The sequence below is a fragment of the Ranitomeya imitator genome, chromosome 3 (genome assembly GCF_032444005.1).
Source record: "Ranitomeya imitator isolate aRanImi1 chromosome 3, aRanImi1.pri, whole genome shotgun sequence".
Classification (NCBI taxonomy): Eukaryota; Metazoa; Chordata; class Amphibia; order Anura; family Dendrobatidae; genus Ranitomeya; species Ranitomeya imitator.
Genome location: NC_091284.1, coordinates 631,776,129 through 631,794,792, shown reverse-complemented (window position 1 = coordinate 631,794,792; position 18,664 = coordinate 631,776,129). Strand labels below are relative to the sequence as shown.

Here is an 18,664-nt window from a genome sequence, read left to right as displayed (position 1 = left end):
GTAACAGGATAAAATGGATGCCAAACGTTGTTGTACAATCTGTACTGAGTACGCTGATACCCCATATGTGGGGGTAAACCACTGTTTGGGCGCATGGCAGAGCTCGGAAGAGAAGGAGCGCCATTTGACTTTTCAATGCAAAATTGACTGGAATTGAGATGGGACGCCATGTTGCGTTTGGAGAGCCCCTGATGTGCCTAAACATTGGAACCCCTCACAAGTGACACCATTTTGAAAAGTAGACCCCTTAAGGAACTTATCTAGATGTGTGGTGAGCACTTTGACCCAACAAGTGCTTCACAGAAGTTTATAATGCAGAGCCGTAAAAATAAAAAATCTTATTTTTTCACAAAAATGATCTTTTCGCCCCCAATTTTTTATTTTCCCAAGGGTAAGAGAAGAAATTAGACCACAAAAGTTGTTGTGCAATTTGTCCTGAGTGCGACGATACCCCATATGTGGGGGTAAACCACTTTTTGGGCGCATAGCAGAGCTCGGAAGGGAAGGAGCGCCATTTGACTTTTCAATGCAAAATTGACTGGAATTAAGATGGGACGCCATGTTGGTTTGGAGAGCCCCTGATGTGCCTAAACATTAAAACCCCCCACAAGTGACACCATTTTGGAAACTAGACCCCCTAAGGAACTTATCTAGATGTGTTTTGAGAGCTTTGAACCCCCAAGTGTTTCACTACAGTTTATAACGCAGAGCCGTTAAAATAATTTTTTTTTTTTCGCAAAAACTATTTTTTAGCCCCCAGTTTTGTATTTTCACAAGGGTAACAGAATAAATTGGACCCCAAAAGTTGTTGTCCAATTTGTCCTGAGTAGGCTGATACCCCATATGTGGGGGGGAACCACTGTTTGGGCGCATGGCAGAGCTCGGAAGGGAAGGAGCGCCATTTGGAATGCAGACTTAGATGGATTGGTCTGCAGGCGTCACGTTGCATTTGCAGAGCCCCTGATGTACCCAAACAGTACAAACCCCCCACAAGTGACCTCATATTGGAAACTAGACCTCCCACGGAACTTATCTAGATGTGTTGTGAAAACTTTGAACCCCCAAGTGTTTCACTACAGTTTACAACGCAGAGCCGTGAAAATAAAAAAATCCTTTTTTTTTCCCACAAAAATGATTTTTAGCCCCCCAAATTTTTATTTTCCCAAGGATAACAAGAGAACTTGGACCCAAAAAGTTGTTGTCCAATTTGTCTCGAGTACGATGATACCCCATATGTTGGGGTAAACCCCTGTTTGGGCGCACGGGAGAGCTCGGAAGTGAAGGAGCACTGTTTTACTTTTTCAATGCAGAATTGGCTGGAATTGAGATCGGACGCCATGTCGCGTTTGAAGAGCCCCTGATGTGCCTAAACAGTGGAAACCCCCCAATTATAAATGAAACCCTAATGCAAACGCACCCCTAACCCTAATCCCAACTGTAACCCTAACCACACACCTAACCCTGACACACCCCTAATTCTAATCCCAACCCTAATCCCAACCGTAAATGTAATCCAAACCCTAGCCCTAACCCTAGCCCTATCCCTAGCCCTAACCCTAGCCCTATCCCTAGCCCTAACCCTAACCCTAGCCCTAACCCTAATGGGAAAATGGAAATAAATACATTTTTTTTAATTTTATTATTTTTCCCTAAGGCTAGGTTCACATTGCGTTAGGGAAATCCGTTTAGCGCTAGCGGATTGCGCTAACGCAATGTCTTTTTAGGTGTCGTGTTTTGTGGTCGCATTAACGTCCCCGCTCTGGAAGATCGGGGATCGGACCTTGGGCGCGCCGCGGACGCTGCAAGCAGCGTCCGAGGCACGCCACAAAAGAACGGCACCTTGCTAGCGCGAGCCGAAAATGGCACACTCTAGCGATGCGCTACACCCGAAAATCACATTGCTGTCAATGGGTGTGCTAACGGACCCGTTGCACGGCGTTAATTGTGACATTTTCGCCGTGCAACGCTGTCCGTTAGCGTTAACCCATTAATGCAATGTGAACCTAGCCTAACTAAGGGGGTGATGAAGGGGGGTTTGATTTACTTTTATAGCGTTTTTTATATCGGATTTTTATAATTGGCAGCCGTCACACACTAAAAGACGCGTTTTATAGCAAAAAAGTTTTTGCGTCTCCACATTTTGAGAACTATAATTTTTCCATATTTTGGTCCACAGAGTCCTGTGAGGTCTTGTTTTTTGCGGGACGAGTTGACTTTTTCATCGGTAACATTTTCGGACATGTGACAGTTTTTGATCGCTTTTTATTCCGATTTTTTGTGAGGCAGAATGACCAAAAACCAGCTATTCATGAATTTCTTTTGGGGGAGGCGTTTATACCGTTCCGCGTTTGGTAAAATTGATGAAGCAGTTTTATTCTTTGGGTCAGTACGATTACAGCGATACCTCATTTATATCATTTTTTTATGTTTTGGTGCTTTTATACGATGAAAGCTATTTTATAGAAAAAATAATTATTTTGGCATCGCTTTATTCTGAGGACTATAACTTTTTTATTTTTTTGGTTATGATGCTGTATGGCAGCTCGTTTTTTGCGGGACAAGATGACGTTTTCAGAGGTACCATGGTTATTTATATCCGTCTTTTTGATCGCGTGTTATTCCACTTTTTGTTCAGTGTTATGATAATAAAGCGTTGTTTTTTGGCTCTTTTTTTTTTTTCTTATGGTGTTCACTGAAGGGGTTAACTAGTGGGCCAGTTTTATAGGTCGGGTCGTTACGGACGCGGCGATACTAAATATGTGTACTTTTATTGTTTTTTTTTTTTTTTAGATAAAGAAATGTATTTATGGGAATAATATTTTTTTTTTTCTTCTTTATTTAGGAATTTTTTTTTATTTTTTTTTACACGTGTGGAAATTTTTTTTTTTTATTTTTTCACTTTGTCCCGGGGGGGGGGGGGGGGGGGGGGCATCACCGATCACCGATCTGACAGTGTGCACAGCACTCTGTCAGATCAGTGATCTGACATACAGCCGGGCAGGATTAGAGCTGCAGCTGCAGCCTGATCCTGACCCGGAAGTGCTCCCTGCAGGACCCGGATGCAACCCCGCGGCCATTTTGGATCCGGGGACTGCAGGGAGAAGACGCTCGGTACACGGTGAGTACATCACCGTGTACCGATCGTCTCAGGGAAGCCCGCAGGGAGCCCCCTCCCTGTGCGATGCTTCCCTGCACCGCCGGCACTGTGCCGGGGGTTAATGTGCCGGGAGCGGTCCGCGACCGCTCCTGGCACATAGTGCCGGATGTCAGCTGCGATAGGCAGCTGACACCCGGCCGCGATCGGCCGCGCTCCCCCCGTGAGCGCGGCCGATCGCATATGACGTACCATCCCGTCACTGGGAATTAAGTCCCAGGTCACCTGGACGGGATAGTACGTCATATGGGATTAAGGGGTTAAATAGTCAGAAAAGGCTGGAAAAAGAGATAATTAATCCAAACATGTGAAGCTCATTGTTCTTTGTGCCTGAACTACTTCTTAATACTTTAGGGGAACCAAACAGAATTCTAGTGGGTTGAGGGGTTGAATAATAAATGACCCTCTGAAAAGACTTTTCACAATTTAAAAAAATAAATAAACAAAGAAATAACATTCTTTATTGCTGCAGTGCATTTCACACTTCCAGGCTGATCTACAGTCCAAATGCCACAATGCCAAGTTAATTCCAAATGTGTAAACCTGCTAAATCTGCAGGGGGTTGAATACTACTTTTAGGCACTGTATATAATTGTCTAAGGGTCACTTCCGTCTGTCTGTCTTTCTGTCGCGGATATTCATTGGTCGCGGCCTCTGTCTGTCATGGAAATCCAAGTCGATGATTGGTCGTGGCAAAACGCCCACGACCATTGCCACGACCAATCAGCGACGGGCACAGTCCGGCGGCAAAATGGCCGCTCCTTCCTCCCCGCAGTCAGTTCCCGCTCCATACTCCCCTCCAGTCAGCCCTCACACAGGGTTAATGGCAGTGATAATGGACCACATTATGCCGCGGTGTAACGCACTCCATTAAGGCAGCTATTAACCCTGTGTGACCAACTTTTTACTATTGATGCTACGTATGCAGCATCAATAGTAAAAAGAACTAATGTTACAAATAATAATAAAAAAAAGGTTATTCTCACCCTCCGACGTGCTGTACTGTCCTCGGCAGTGCAAGCGGCAGGTTCCGGTGCCAAGGATGCTATGCGAGAAGGACCTTCCATGACGTCATGGTCATGTGATCGGGACGTCATCACAGGTCCTGCGCTCACACCAACCCTGGGACCGGAAGCTGCTGCGTGCACCGCACACAGGCGCCAGGACTTGAAGGGGCCTTCGGATGGTGAGTATATGTTTATTTTTTATTTTAAGTCTTTTTTAACCACGCATATAGTGCCCACATTGCTATGTACTACGTGGGCTGTGTTATATACTACATGGCTGCTATGTACTACGTGGGCAGTGTTATATGCTATGTGGGTAATGTTATATACTGCGTGGGCTGCGTTATATACTACATGGCTGCTTTCTACTATGTGGGCAGTGTTATATACTGCGTTTATATACTGCATGGCTGCTATATACTACGTGGCCAGTATTATATACTATGTGGGCAATGTTATATACTGCGTGGGCTGTGTTATATACTGTTTGGGCTGTGTTATATACTGCGTGGCCACTGTTATATACTGCGTGGCCTGTATTAACGCATCGGGTATTCAAGAATATGTCGTGGCCTGTGCTATACACTATGTGGCTGCTATAGACATACATATTCTAGAATACCCGATGCTTTAGAATCGGGCCACCATGTAGTGGTAAAATAATAGGTTTCAAGCTCTCATAGAGATCAGCTTGCGGATAAGTGGTGGAAAGAACGTACTTTCTAGGTATGACTTGATGTATTTCCTATGTTTGAAAATGATTACCGTAGATACTGCCAGTCTTTGTCAGCCTTCAATGAATGAAGCTATTCTTAGGCTATGTTCACATGTCCAGTAATGATCCTTTAGAATGGATCCAGCAAAACTGTCCATCCTTATCTTCACTCTTGCCTCCAAATATCCTGAGAGGAATGCCGCAAGATGACCATATTTGGGGAACAAAATTGTGCATTGATCTGTCAGCATTTTTTTGGCTATATGTGTCTGTCTATGAATATTTTTTTTAAAATCCAGTAAATTTGTATAAATTTTAAAACATTTTACAGATATAAAGCAGGATATCCAAATCAGAACATTTGAACCCCAGCATAACCCTCCCCCACCTCCCCAAACAATCAATCCACCCTTTCAAACACCAGTCTTGCTCGTCTGGAACCCAAATTACGGTACACATAAAGATATAAAGTCCAAAACATCTACAACATGTCTTTTCATACTTTGTCTAGACTAGCTAACAAGCGCACAATACATGTAGAGTATCTATTAAGGCTTTTTAGTAGAGTATTAAAGAACAATGATTAATAGTTTTGAACCATCCAAGGAGACCAAAGTTTACCAAAGTATGCACTTCTGTTCCTTTTGGGATAGGCACCTTTTCCAACCAAAATAAGAGACTTTACATATTTTATATATTCCCTGCAGGATGGAAGTCTCTTAGCTTTCTAATTTTTAGCAATTCGTTTCCTGGCGGAAAGCAGCAGGTGTGCAATAGCTATTTTCCCCACCCCTGCCATGCTCAACTTATCAATGTAGCCCAGAATAGAAATCAGGGGATCTTTATGCAGTATACATTCATATACTAAATCTATAAGGATAAAGGGAACCTGTCAGCAGTTTTGGCCGGTGTAAGATACAGCCACCGCCCTTCAGGGCTGATATCCAGCATTCTATAATGCTCTAGATAAGCCCCCGGTCCGACCTGAAAGATGAGAAAAATAAATTTTATTATTCTCACTGGGGGGGGTTGCTCCGGTCCAATGGGTGTCGCTGGTCAGGGTCCGGCACCGCCCTCCTGTTGCTTCATCGCTCCCCGGCATCGTGCTCCTACGCAGGCGTACTTATCTACCCAGAGCAAAGTACTGCAGTGTGCAGGCGCTGGGAAAGGTCAGAAAGGGTGCAGTGATGTTCACAGATCACTTGCATTGCTTTGTTATCCCATATCACCAGAAATGTCATGCCTACAGCCCTTATGCTATAATTGCTAACTTGGGAGATGGGTTGTGTGGAAATCGCAGGTCTTGTCCTCTTCAATAATAACATGTTTTAGCTTAATGACGTTATATAGTGCAAATATATAGTGAATTGCTACCGGGCTCTGGCGCTGTAGGGTCATCCAATTATTATCTCAATGCATCAAGACTGCGTGTAGCACAGGATGTGGAGGAGACCATTCTTCATTACTTAAGTCGTATGTAAATCACAATTTATAGTTTCAATTTATAATTAATTTACACTGCTCAAAAAAATAAAGGGAACACTAAGATAGCTTAGGTATCACTGAATGACATATTCTAGTTGCAAATCATTATTCATTACGTAGTGGCTTAAGTATGTCAGCAGTTCCTGCATGATGAAGGCATTGATGCTATGGACTTGCCTGCCAGTGCCCCACACCTGTATCCAATCGAGCACATCTGTGATATTATATCTCGTTACATCCACCATCTCCACGTTGCACCAAAGACTGTCCAGGAGAAGACTGATGCTTTAATCCAGGTCTGGAAGGAGATCCCTCAGGAAACCATCTTCCGCCTCATTAGGAGCATGCCCAGGTGTTGTAAAGAGGTCAAATAGGTACGTGGAGGCCACAAAAACTACTGAGCATCATTTTTTTGTCTTGAGACATTACCACTGAAGTTAGATTGGCCTGTAATTGAATTTTCCGTTTTGTTTTTGAATATTATTCCAAATTCAGGCCTCCATGGGATATTACTTTTGATTTGCATTGATCATTTTTATGTTTTATTGTTGTCAACACATTCCACTATGTAATGAATAATGATTTGCTCCCTCCCTTCTGAGCCCTGCCATGCGCCCAAACAGTGGCTTTCCCCCACATACGGGGGTATCGGAGTAATCAGGAGAAATTGCACAACACATTTTGTGGTCCATTTTCTACTGATACCCTTGGTTTGGTTCCAAAGTAAATTTTCTGTGAAAAAAGTAAAATGTTCGTTTTTTCTTTCCACATTGCTTTAGTTCTCATGAAGCACCTGAAGGGTTAATAAACTTCTTGAATGTGGTTTTGCGCATCTTGAGGGGTGCAGTTTTTAGAATGGTGTCCCTTTGGGGTATTTTCTGTTATATTGATCCCCCAAACTCATTGAAATGTGAGGTGGTCCCTAAAAAAAATTGGTTTTGTAAATTTTGTTGGAAAATTCGCTGGTCAACTTTTAACCCTTATAACGTCCTAACAAAAAAATGTATGGTTCCAAAATTGTGCTGATGTAAAGTTGACATGTGGGAAATGTTATTTATTAACTATTTTGTGTGACACCACTCACTGATTTAAGAGTACAAAAATTAAATTTTGAACATTGCATTTCCATCTTCTTCATAAATAAGCGCAAATCATATCGAAGAAATTTTACCACTAACATGAAGTACAATATGTCATGAAAAAACACTCTCAGAATCAGTGGGATACATTTAAGCGTTCCAGAGCTATAACTTCATAAATTGACAGTGATCAGAATTGTAAAAATTTGGCTTGGTCATTAAGGACAAAATTGGCTCAGTCACTAAGGGGTTAAAAAAAAAAGAAATTGTAAATGGTGAATTGTAGCCAATGGCTGCTCAGTATCCCTGTACACATGCCTCTGAATCTGGAAACCAGTACTCTGGTGGTAAATGTCCATGTATGTTGTATTCTTCACAGCACTTATGCATGCATGCCTCTCTGTCATCACAGGGTGGGTCACAAGGGTTCAGCTGCATCCTGGGATGTCTTTGTCCTCTATTTTCATTGAAAATAAAAATTTAAAACTTATCTTACAGCTTATAAATCTGCTTGCTTTTCTTCTAAATCTCTCTTACCTTTTTCAGATAGATGGTCCTTGTGTTCTGCAAATTCAGAAAATCCGCAATATATCTGCGCCGAAAGACAATGAAGAATCTCAGGCAGCTCCTCGAATGCTTCGATTACAGATGACAGATGGCCATACATCCTGCATGGCCATAGAGTTTAATCACCTGTCAAAAGTCAGGTAAGAGGCTTTCCTATGTTAGATTCTGACTGTAAGCCGCTAAAGCAACGCCCTTAAACAGAAATGGCATTTATTATTTGTGGCTTATGTTTCTACTTCAGTGAACCCAAACTGATTAATATGGCAATTGCTTAAAGAGCAATTCCACATTATGATCACAAATCTCCTGAAAATTCTCTTGATTCTCTTGATGACCTGTCACCAAATTTTTCATGTTGGACTCTACTCACGTTATGATAGTTGCTGCATAGAGGAATTGGAGGATTAAAACTATATTTTATAATTTTGCCTCTTAAGTTGCAGAGATGTTAAAAGTCAAATTATTTGGCCTTAACACCCACTTGGACGTAAAAAAAATTATCAGATAGTTTTCACTGGGGTTTATATTTTCCCCCCTGTATGATGCTGACCAATCATAAGGAGGCAGCAACATGGCAGAAAAAGAACACACCTCCACTTTAGCTTAGCGCAGGGTTTTTAGTGTGTGAGATGTATCCTTGATCTTTTGATCTAACCTTGCACATGATTAGAAAGGACTAGAAATGGGCAAACTTGAGCAGTAAAGTTCGGCGTCCGTACCAAACACCTACTGTTCGAGCACAGACACAGTGACCGGCAATGACCTTGATGACATCACTGCTAGCCACTGACGCTGCGCTCACACAGCTCATTAACTAGTGGTTGGATGGTCGCATCTTGGCACTGTCCAGGTTGCAAACTATTTATCCCCCAGACATGGATTATACTGTGGGACAGAATGATGGACAGGCGAGGGATATTGTTTTTATTTTTGTTTTATTTCAGGAGTTGATGGCTTTAATGGAATGGGCGTTGACGCGAGTATGGTTTAATTTAGAATCATTAAAAAAGTCTGTGTCTTTCTTTCAATTAAAGGACTGTATACTTGCTGTGTATTTATTTATAACTAGATGGCAGCCCGATTCTAAAGAATCGGGAGTCTAGAATCCATATATACTTTATTTATTCAAATGTAAGAATAATACAATTAATAAATAATAGTAAGAAAGAACAAAAATAATAGGCAGTATATGGAGAAAACACCAAACAAAAGTTCAAAATTGGTGTGAAAATGTCACTGAACCACTTCACAACTAAATATATATAGTTTTGGTAAATGGTATTATCATTTTTTTGACGAAATTCGGCAGGAGCTTGAAGAGCAACGTCACTGGGCCCGCCTCCACGCAGTAGAAACTTGCTGTGAGGTAAAAATTCAAAAATCACACCAAAATGGCGGGCGGAGTGTGTCACAGTACGGCACGTTTCTGATTGGTCGCTCGCAGCAGGCGGCAACCAATCAGACACTGGACACTGTTGACGTCACTTATCTCCGGACATTAGCTCCGGACAGGAAGTTGGCACAAATTGCAGGAAGTAGTATTCTAGGCAATTATATATTAGATATAGCTGTAGGATTAGTAATGAATAGGTGTCCTATAGATGCCTCTCCATTACTTAGCCGTGCTATGGGCGGTTCTGTGGGGGTGGTCAGGTGAGTCATCGCTTTGTCCCCCCCTGGACTGAACATGGACGCATGCACTCTCTGCACCTGGGTGGGTGGGTCCGGACATCCTGGCTTGTCTGGCATGCGTCTTGTGCACGGTGGGCTGCGCCCGGGGGCAATGCGGTCATCTGATCGCAGTGAGCGACGAGCAGAAAATAAATATTCCTTCACTTAAACAGCAGACCCATACTGATTCTTGCAGCAGCTGGGGATATCGTCTGTCCGGTGGAGGAGGGGGCAGGAGCAGGGTGCCACAGGAGAGATCGCCGCATACCTGATGCTGAGTGCTCCCTTATAGGACCTTTGGTGAGGTCATGAAGAGGGCAGGCTGGAGCATCACCTGACAGCACAGAGCCCTCCCTCTTCATTATGTCATCACAGGTCCTTCAGACATGGCACTAGAATCTGCAAGCTTCTTCTTATGGCCTGTGGAGAGGCAATAAGAGGGAGGGCTCTGTGCCATCATGGTATGCTCCAGCTCTTCTTTACCTCACCACAGCGTGGCTGGCTAGCTGCAGGACCTGCACAGCATGTACAAGTAAGAATTAAAAGGTTAGTCATTACAACACATAAGAAATCACTCTGCCACTCCTGTGGTGAACTATAACTCCCAGCATGCCATAGGATCTGCAGGACATGCTGGGAGTTATAGTTCTCCCATGGGATCTTAAAGCAGCACTCAAGTGTTATTTCCAGTTCACCACCTGACAGCACCATTGGAGGATGTCCTTCTTACCCTCAGTGGGACAGGAACAACAAACGGTTAAAAGGACCCTCCCCACTCCAGCTACAAGTGTTTTTCCTGTCCCACTGTGGATAGGAACGGCAAGCTTTTCCTCCGACGGTGCTGTGCAGATGGTGGGGTTAGTGGGGCCCAGCCTTTCCCTTCCCTGCCACAAGACATCTGTGGCTGATACCTGCTATTGGGGTTCCCGTAGCCTCCCCAGTGCATCGCTGCTCCTGGGATCGGGCCCGTCTCCTCCGCTCAGGGGGCTCTCCGTCCGGGCGCCTTCTGCCGGGGGGTGAGTGTGGCCGCAGCGTTCTCCAGAGACCGCTTCCAAGCGGCCACTTCCGGTCGCGGCCAGCGCGGGAGCATGACGCCAGCAGCAGCGCCGGCCTCGGGGAGGCATTACAGCACAGTCAACCGCAGCAGCAGTATGGAGGGCAGGATCAACCAGGTAAATCCTATATAAGCGTTTTAAGGGGGTCTTTATGCCGCCGGCCATCCTGACAGGGAGCACTCGGCTATACGGCTAGAATTGTCCTCACTATGGAGGAAACAGCCAGACCTGAGGAGACTGACCAGCTTCAGGGGCACGTGAGTGGGCTATACTAAGCCATACCACAATTCTCACCCTTCCCCCTACTTCCCTATCTACGGAGTATATCTATGTATCTCTATCTATCCTATTATTACAACGAAAAAGTGGAGTAGAAAAATCCCAGACAACATAGTAAAATCAGAAAATTTATTCAAACATTACAAAAATTACAGAAGATATGGGACCAATAAAATTACAAGTATGCAACACAACAGATGGAAGATAGAGGGAAAACTCTAGCAGTACTGGTGTACATGGGGAGCACTACGTATACCCGGGGGTAAGAATGCTGCTAGCAGAAAAAGGCCATATACATAATCATATTATATCAGGGTAACTCCTGCATACATCCCCCGCTGTATTTTCTGTAATTTTTGTAATGTTTGAATAAAGTTTTCTGATTTTACTATGTTGTCTGGGATTTTTCTACTCCACTTTTTCGTTGTAATACATGATCCTTGGAGTGGCCCTATTAAACCAGTTTATCTGGATACTACGAGTGGGAGAGTTACATTTCACTACTCTCGGCCTTATATTATATATGTGCTTCATGATTCCTTGTTGAACTCTATCTATCCTAGGCAGAGCCTCCCATCACCGCACCTGAAAGGAAAAAATCAGGGAAAAGTAAATGCCCGATATGTGCTGCTAAATTTCCGGAAAATTGGCGGAAGCCACTATGCAAGTCGTGCACATCTAAGATTGTGGGTGATGAACAGACTGCAATATTAGCCAGTATGAGGACGATGATTCGTCAGGAGGTTCAGGCATCCATCTCAAGCTGGAATCTTGGGCAGCACGGTGGCGCAGTGGATAGCACAGCAGCCTTGCAGCGCTGGAGTCCTGGGTTCAAGCCCCACTAAGGACAACATCTGCAAAGAGTTTGTATGTTCTCTCCATGTTTGCGTGGGTTTCCTCCGGGTACTCCGGTTTCCTCCCACATTCCAAAGACATACTGATAGGGAATTTAGAGTGTGAGCCCCAATGGAGACAGGGACGATAATGTGTGCAACCTGTAAAGGAATATGTTAGCGCTATATAAAAATAAAGATGATTATTATTATTATCTTCTCTGGACGAGCCAGTCGGAACCGCAAACATCACGAAAAAGGCCAAGAGAGTCCAATCCCTCTTCCGAAAGAGAGATTTCGGAAGATTCAGACCAGGAAGAAAGAGACAGATCATTGGGCAAAGGGAAAAGATATCTCTTCTCTGCGGCAGATACAGATGAGCTTCTTCATGCAGTTCGTAACACCATGCAGTTACAGGACTCGCCAGAAGAGACCTCGATCCACTATGAGATGTTTGGCGGGTTACATGCCCAAGTCACAAATGTTTTTCCAGTCAACAACCACATCCGTTCCATGATTCTAGAAGAATGGCAGGAAGCGGAGAAGAGACTAGTAGTACCTAGAGACTTCAGGCTCCGTCTGCCTTATAATCCAGAGGACATTAAAGTGTGGGATGAAGTTCCCAAGATCGTTGTTCCATTGGCAAAGGTGGCGAAGAAGACCTCAATTCCATTTGAGGATTCCTTCCCTTTAAAGGATCCAATGGATCGCAAAGCAGATGGACTGCTCAGGAGAACTTGGGAATCCTCGGCAGCAATAATACGGGCCAATATAGCTGCAACATCGGTAGCCCTGTCAATGCATATATGGATAGATGATTTGGAGGAACATCTCAAAGCTAAGACTTCCAGAGATGTTATTCTCAAATCTCTACCGTTACTTAAACTCGCAACAGGCTTTATGGCAGACGCTTCAGCAGAATCCGTGCGCTTCGCCGCCAGAAGCGAGTCCTTGTCCAACGCGGCCAGAAGAGCTATCTGGCTAAAGACTTGGTCAGGGGATATCCAATCAAAAAATAAACTGTGCGGAATTCCATTCTCAGGGAATAAAGTATTTGGGCCTATTCTAGATGACATTTTAGAAAAAGCCTCAGATAAAAAGAAAGGGTTCCCTGAGGAGAATACTAAAAAATTCCAGCCCTTTCGTAGATGCCGACCTGGTCAGAAGACAGACTACAGGGGGAAGACTGGGAGGTGGTCTTATCCCAAGGGTGGAAAGGGTAGAGACTCCATCTTCCCAAGTGCAGGTGCAGGAAAGCTGAATAAATGACATCAAGATGGGTGGTCGGTTACAAAAATGTCTAGGGGGTTGGCAGAAGATATCCCCAAATCCTTGGATTCTGCAGGTAATTGCTCAGGGGTACAAGCTAGAGTTCTCCAAAAGTCCCCCAGAAAGATTTGTTGTAACCCGACCCTGTCCGCTCTCAGACTCCTCTATGTGGACAAACATCCAGGAGTTGATAGAGTTAGACGCAATCATCCCAGTACCCATCTCTGAAAGAGGCAAGGGCCATTACTCTCACTTGTTTTCAATAAAAAAACCTTCGGGAGACTCCCGAACGATCATAAATTTAGAACCCCTAAACAGGTGGGTCCGGTACAAAAGATTCAGGATGGAATCTATAAAGTCCACAACGTCTCTGATAGACAAAGACATGGTGATGTGCACCTTAGATCTAAGCGATGCATATTACCATGTCCCAATACACACTGCCTTCCAAAAGTTTCTGAGATTCGCCCTAATGAACAAAGGAATAATGTATCACTTCCAGTTCAGATGTCTCCCCTTTGGGCTTGCTTCGGTGCCCAGAATATTCACCAAATTAATATCGGAAGTTGTAGCCTTTCTAAGGAACCAGAATGTTGCCATAGTGCCATATCTGGACGACTTTCTGATAATGGCAATATCAGAGAAACTTCTCGAGATAGACTGCAGCTTCACACTTTCCATTCTACAAGACCTGGGGTGGATTGTGAATTGGAAGAAATCATGCCTGGTCCCAAATTCCAGAATGAAATTTTTGGGGGTCATATTGGACTCCAACATCAGAACATCTTTTTTACCGAAATACAGACAGGAGGCCTTGATCAGGCACATACACCAATTCAGAAGGAGCACCCCCTCCATAAGAGAGGTAATGAGTATTCTGGGCTTAATGACGGCATGCATACCCTGTGTGAAATGGAGCCAATTCCACTCGCGGGGATTGCAGAGAGAGGTTTTGAAATCCTGGAACAGGAAACAGCTCCCTGGACAGGAAGATGATTGTTTCTCCGTCAGTAAAGAAATCCTTAACCTGGTGGACCACGCCGAAGAACCTAAAAGAGGGAGTTCCCTCAATCCCTGTGTTACGGTTACCACAGACGCCAGTCAATTCGGATGGGGCGGACATATAGAAAAGACACATTACCAGGGAGAATAGACTCCTCAGATTGCTGCAAGGTCGTCAAACTTCAGGGAGCTGTATGCGATCTGGAAGGTGTTATGCCAGGCCCAGTCACAGGTCAGGGGCAGACATGTAAGAATTCTGTCTGACAATGTCACAGCAGTGGCATTTCTAAGACACCAAGGACATCCGAAACATCCACCACTGCAACACCTAGCAGACCAGATTGTCAGATGGGCGGAGAAATCTGTCAAATCCATCTCGGCAGTTCACCTGGAAGGCACCAAGAATAAAGTAGCAGACTTCTTGAGCAGAACATCTGTACATCCCGGAGAATGGGAACTGAACCCAGAAATATTCAGCAGTCTGTGCCAGAAGTGGGGAACACCTCAGGTGGATCGTTTTGCCACCAGGTCAAATGCAAAGACCAGAGCATTTTTCTCTCTCAATCCTCTAGATGGAACCACAGGAGTAGACGCCTTGTCTCAGTATTGGAGAGGTCTCCTGTACGCATTTCCGCCTCTTCCTCTGATACTGAAGACACTCAAGAAGATACGAGACGAGAGAGCAACCGTAATCCTGGTGGTTCCTTTTTGGCCAAAAAAGGAGCTGGTTCTCTCTCTAGTATCCAGAATGTCAACATAGAGACCAATCTTACTACTGAACAGGCAGGACCTTCTACTACAGGGGCCGGTGTTCCACAAAGAACGGCGAACCCTAAGATCCAGAGGTCTGTCAGAAGAGGTCATTACCACTCTCCAGGCAAGCAGAAAGCCGGTGACTTCAGCGATTTATAACAAAATCTGGAAGCGTTATTGTTCCTTTCTGGGAGAGGTTCCCGTGGATACTTCAAAACCTGACATTCCCAGAATCCTCGACTTCCTGCAACTCGGTTTTGAGAAGGGCCTCTGGCCTAGTACTTTAAAAGTACAGATTGCAGCGCTTAGTGTCTTTTTTGATATATCACTAGCCTCCCATCCTTGGATAGCAAGATTTTCCAGGGCCACGCAGAGAATGAGACCACTTGTGAGAAAATCAACTCCTCCTTGGGACCTAAACCTGGTCCTTAATGCCCTGTGTAAAACCCCGTATTTGTTATCAGAAGATATGGACATAGCCAGTCTCTTCTTTAAAACTGCCTTCTTGATTGCCATCACGTCAGCTAAAAGATTGGGGGAGTTGCAGGCTCTTTCCACTCAGGACCCATATCTTCAGATCTTTGACGACAGGATAGTCTTAAGACTTAACCCAGCCTTCCTCCCCAAGGTAGTGTCCTCAACAAATATAAATCAGGAGATAATCCTTCCCTCATTCTGCCAACACCCTAGAAACACAAAAGAAGGGGTCTACGATAACCTTGACGTTAGGTAGACTGTTCTAAAATACCTGGGGGCGACAGAAGGTTGGAGACGGGACACTAACTTGTTCATACAGTACGGGGGTCCAAATAGAGGTTGTAAGGCAGCAAAATCAACCATTGCTAGGTGGATCAAAACCATGATAAACCTAGCATATACAGACCAAGGGAAAGATCCCCCGGATATTCTTAGAGCCCATTCAACTCGAGCTATCTCTACATCATGGGCGGAGAAGGGGGGAGCCTCAGCTGAGCAAATTTGTAGGGCGGTGACTTGGACCAATCTTTCTACCTTTGCTAGACACTATAAATTAGATGTCTCATCAGATCAGTTAGCTTTTGGTAGAAAAGTATTACATGCAGTAGTCCCACCCTAGTTTTACATCCTTTGGTATTTCTCCAATGGTGCTGCCAGGTGGTGAACTGGAAAACGGTAATTAGACCTACCGGTAATTGTATTTCCAGGAATCCATCCTGACAGCACTACTAGTTCCCTCCCACTCCAAGTTTATACTATTGACTAATGTGATGTAACATTGTTATATGACTGTTAATAAACTCTCTTTTTTGCATCCATCCAGATGTGGTACTTAGAAAATCACTGGTGGGTGGAGTGGGGAGGGTCCTTTTAACCGCTTGTTGTTCCTGTCCCACTGAGGGTAAGAAGGACGTCCTCCAATGCTCGTGTCAGGATGGATTCCTGGAAATACAATTACCGGTAGGTCTAATTACCGTTTTTTCAGTGCTGGAGTGGTGCTTTACATATAAGCCCTGTACCCCCATACTTATACTCACCCCCCAGCGTCTTCATATAGTACTTTACAGACACCACACTGGTCCTGCAGCACTATATTCTACCCGTAGCTTCCAACAAAATAACAAACTATTATATATAATATATATTATATATAATAACACCACATATATATAATAACACCACATATAAGGGTATGTTTCCACGTTCAGGAATCGCTTCGTGTTTGACGTTGCTTAGAGCCGCAGCGTCAAACACACAGCGTCCAGATGTTACAGCATAGTGGAGGGGATTTCATGAAAGCCCATCTCCACTATGTGGTAAAACACGCAGGCGGCAGAACCGTGTAAACGGACATGTGGCGCGTCTTTTCAGAACGCAACATGTCTGTTTACAAAGCTGCAACGCTCCGTCGCCGCACCATAAATTTACCATAGACTATCATTAAATGCGATAAAATCACATCTAATGATTAGTCACATGCTGATCAGCTGTTTGTGAGAACGCTGTAGTGTAGGTGATCGCTGGAGAGTTATCTCTGGCGATCATCTACAGGCTCTGCTACATCTGGATGTCAGGCATCCAGATGTAGCCGAGCCGGACTTGTCTAGACTGTGTGCACATACAACACACAACATTCACCATACAACATACACCATGCGACAACATGCAGCACGCGACATGCAACATACTGTACATACATACAGAACATGCAACATTCATAACATACATACAATACTCATCTAGACTGTGTGAACACACAACATACACCATACAACATGTAACATGCGACAACATGCAATAACATGCGACAACATACGACATGCGACAACATGTTACATGGAACATGTGACATGCAACATACTGTACATACATACAGAACATGCAACATTCATAACATACATACAATACATACATATAGACATACAGTACATTAAACATAGAGTACATACTCACTATCATTGTCAACTTGATCCCCCGAAGTCATTGTCAACTATAACAAAAAATTAATAAATAATAAACAAACGATATACTCCCTGATCCGCAGATACCCAATTAAAACGAGTGCCCCACGACGATCTCCTGTGGAGAGCAGTAGCATCTGCTGATGTGACCGCTCTCCAGGGGCTCCAGGTATCCTCCCCACAATGTATTCCTCTGCCCCTGTGAGAAAATAGTCCCTAGTCTCACTTGTGGCACTGCTGTGTGGGAAAATTCCCACACAGCTTTGCCATAAATTGAGACTCTGAACTATAGTTACCTCAGTGATACACTGCAGGAGTCATTGTCTCCTGTCAGTGTGTCACTGGAGGGCCTATAGAGCGGAGACATTACCCGATGTCACTGTTCTATAGGGGAGATCGTCGTGAGACATTCGTTATTACTGGAACTACGGCGGAAAGTTAGGGGAGATCGTCATGGGACATTCGTTATTACTGGGACTACGGCGGAAAGTAAGTATTCGGTTGGTTTATTATTTTAATTTTTTATGCAGGCGATCAAGTATGTTAAGTATGGTAAAATTAAGAATATTAAAATACTTTTTCTGGCCGTGTCTTTATTTTTTTTTTAACCCTTTCACTACTCTAGGATTAATAATGGATAGGTGTCTTATTGACACTTCTCCATTATTAACCAGGCTTAATGTCACCTTACAATAGCAAGGTGACATTAACCCCTTATTACCCCATATCCCACCGCTACAGGGGAGTGGGTAGAGAGGAGCTAAGTGCCTCAATTGGCGCATCTTACAGATGCGCCATTTCTGGGGCGGCTGGGGGCTTGTATTTGTAGCCGGGGCGGGGGCAATAGCCATGGACCCTCTCTAGGCTATGACTATCAGCCCGCAGCTTTCTGCATAGCCTTTCTGGCTATAAAATATAGGGGGACCCCACGTCATTTTTTTTGGGGGGGTCCCCTTAATTTAACAGCCAGCAAAGGCTATGCAGACAGCTGCGGGCTGATATTCATAGCCTAGAGAGGGGTCATGGGTATTACCCCCTTCCCAGGCTACAAATATTGGCCCCCAGCCATCGGCTTTCCCTCTCTGGCACAGAAAATTGCGCGGGAGCCCACGCCATTTAAAAAAAAAAAAATTAAACATATTACGTTTAAGGCCGGCGTCAATACCCGGTACTGCCACTGGCACTCGGGACCGAAGCGTTCAGCTGCATAGAAATACATGCAGCCGCACACTCTGCTTCCGAGTGCCGGTGGCACTATCTATCTATCTATCTATCTATCTATCTATCTATCTATCTATCTATCTATCTATCTATCTATCTATCTATCTATCTATCTATCTCTCTATCTATCTAATCT

The 18,664-nt window shown here is 44.2% G+C and overlaps 1 protein-coding gene across 1 annotated transcript in view; it reads left to right on the top strand.

Annotated features, from left to right (window-relative positions):
- Positions 1–18,664, top strand: part of TDRD3 (tudor domain containing 3) — a 517,375-nt gene that overhangs the window by 219,854 nt on the left and 278,857 nt on the right. Inside the window, exon 4 of the mRNA XM_069758172.1 lies at positions 7,987–8,147. Coding sequence (XP_069614273.1) covers positions 7,987–8,147 — 161 coding nt within the window. The remainder of the gene's footprint in view (positions 1–7,986; positions 8,148–18,664) is intronic.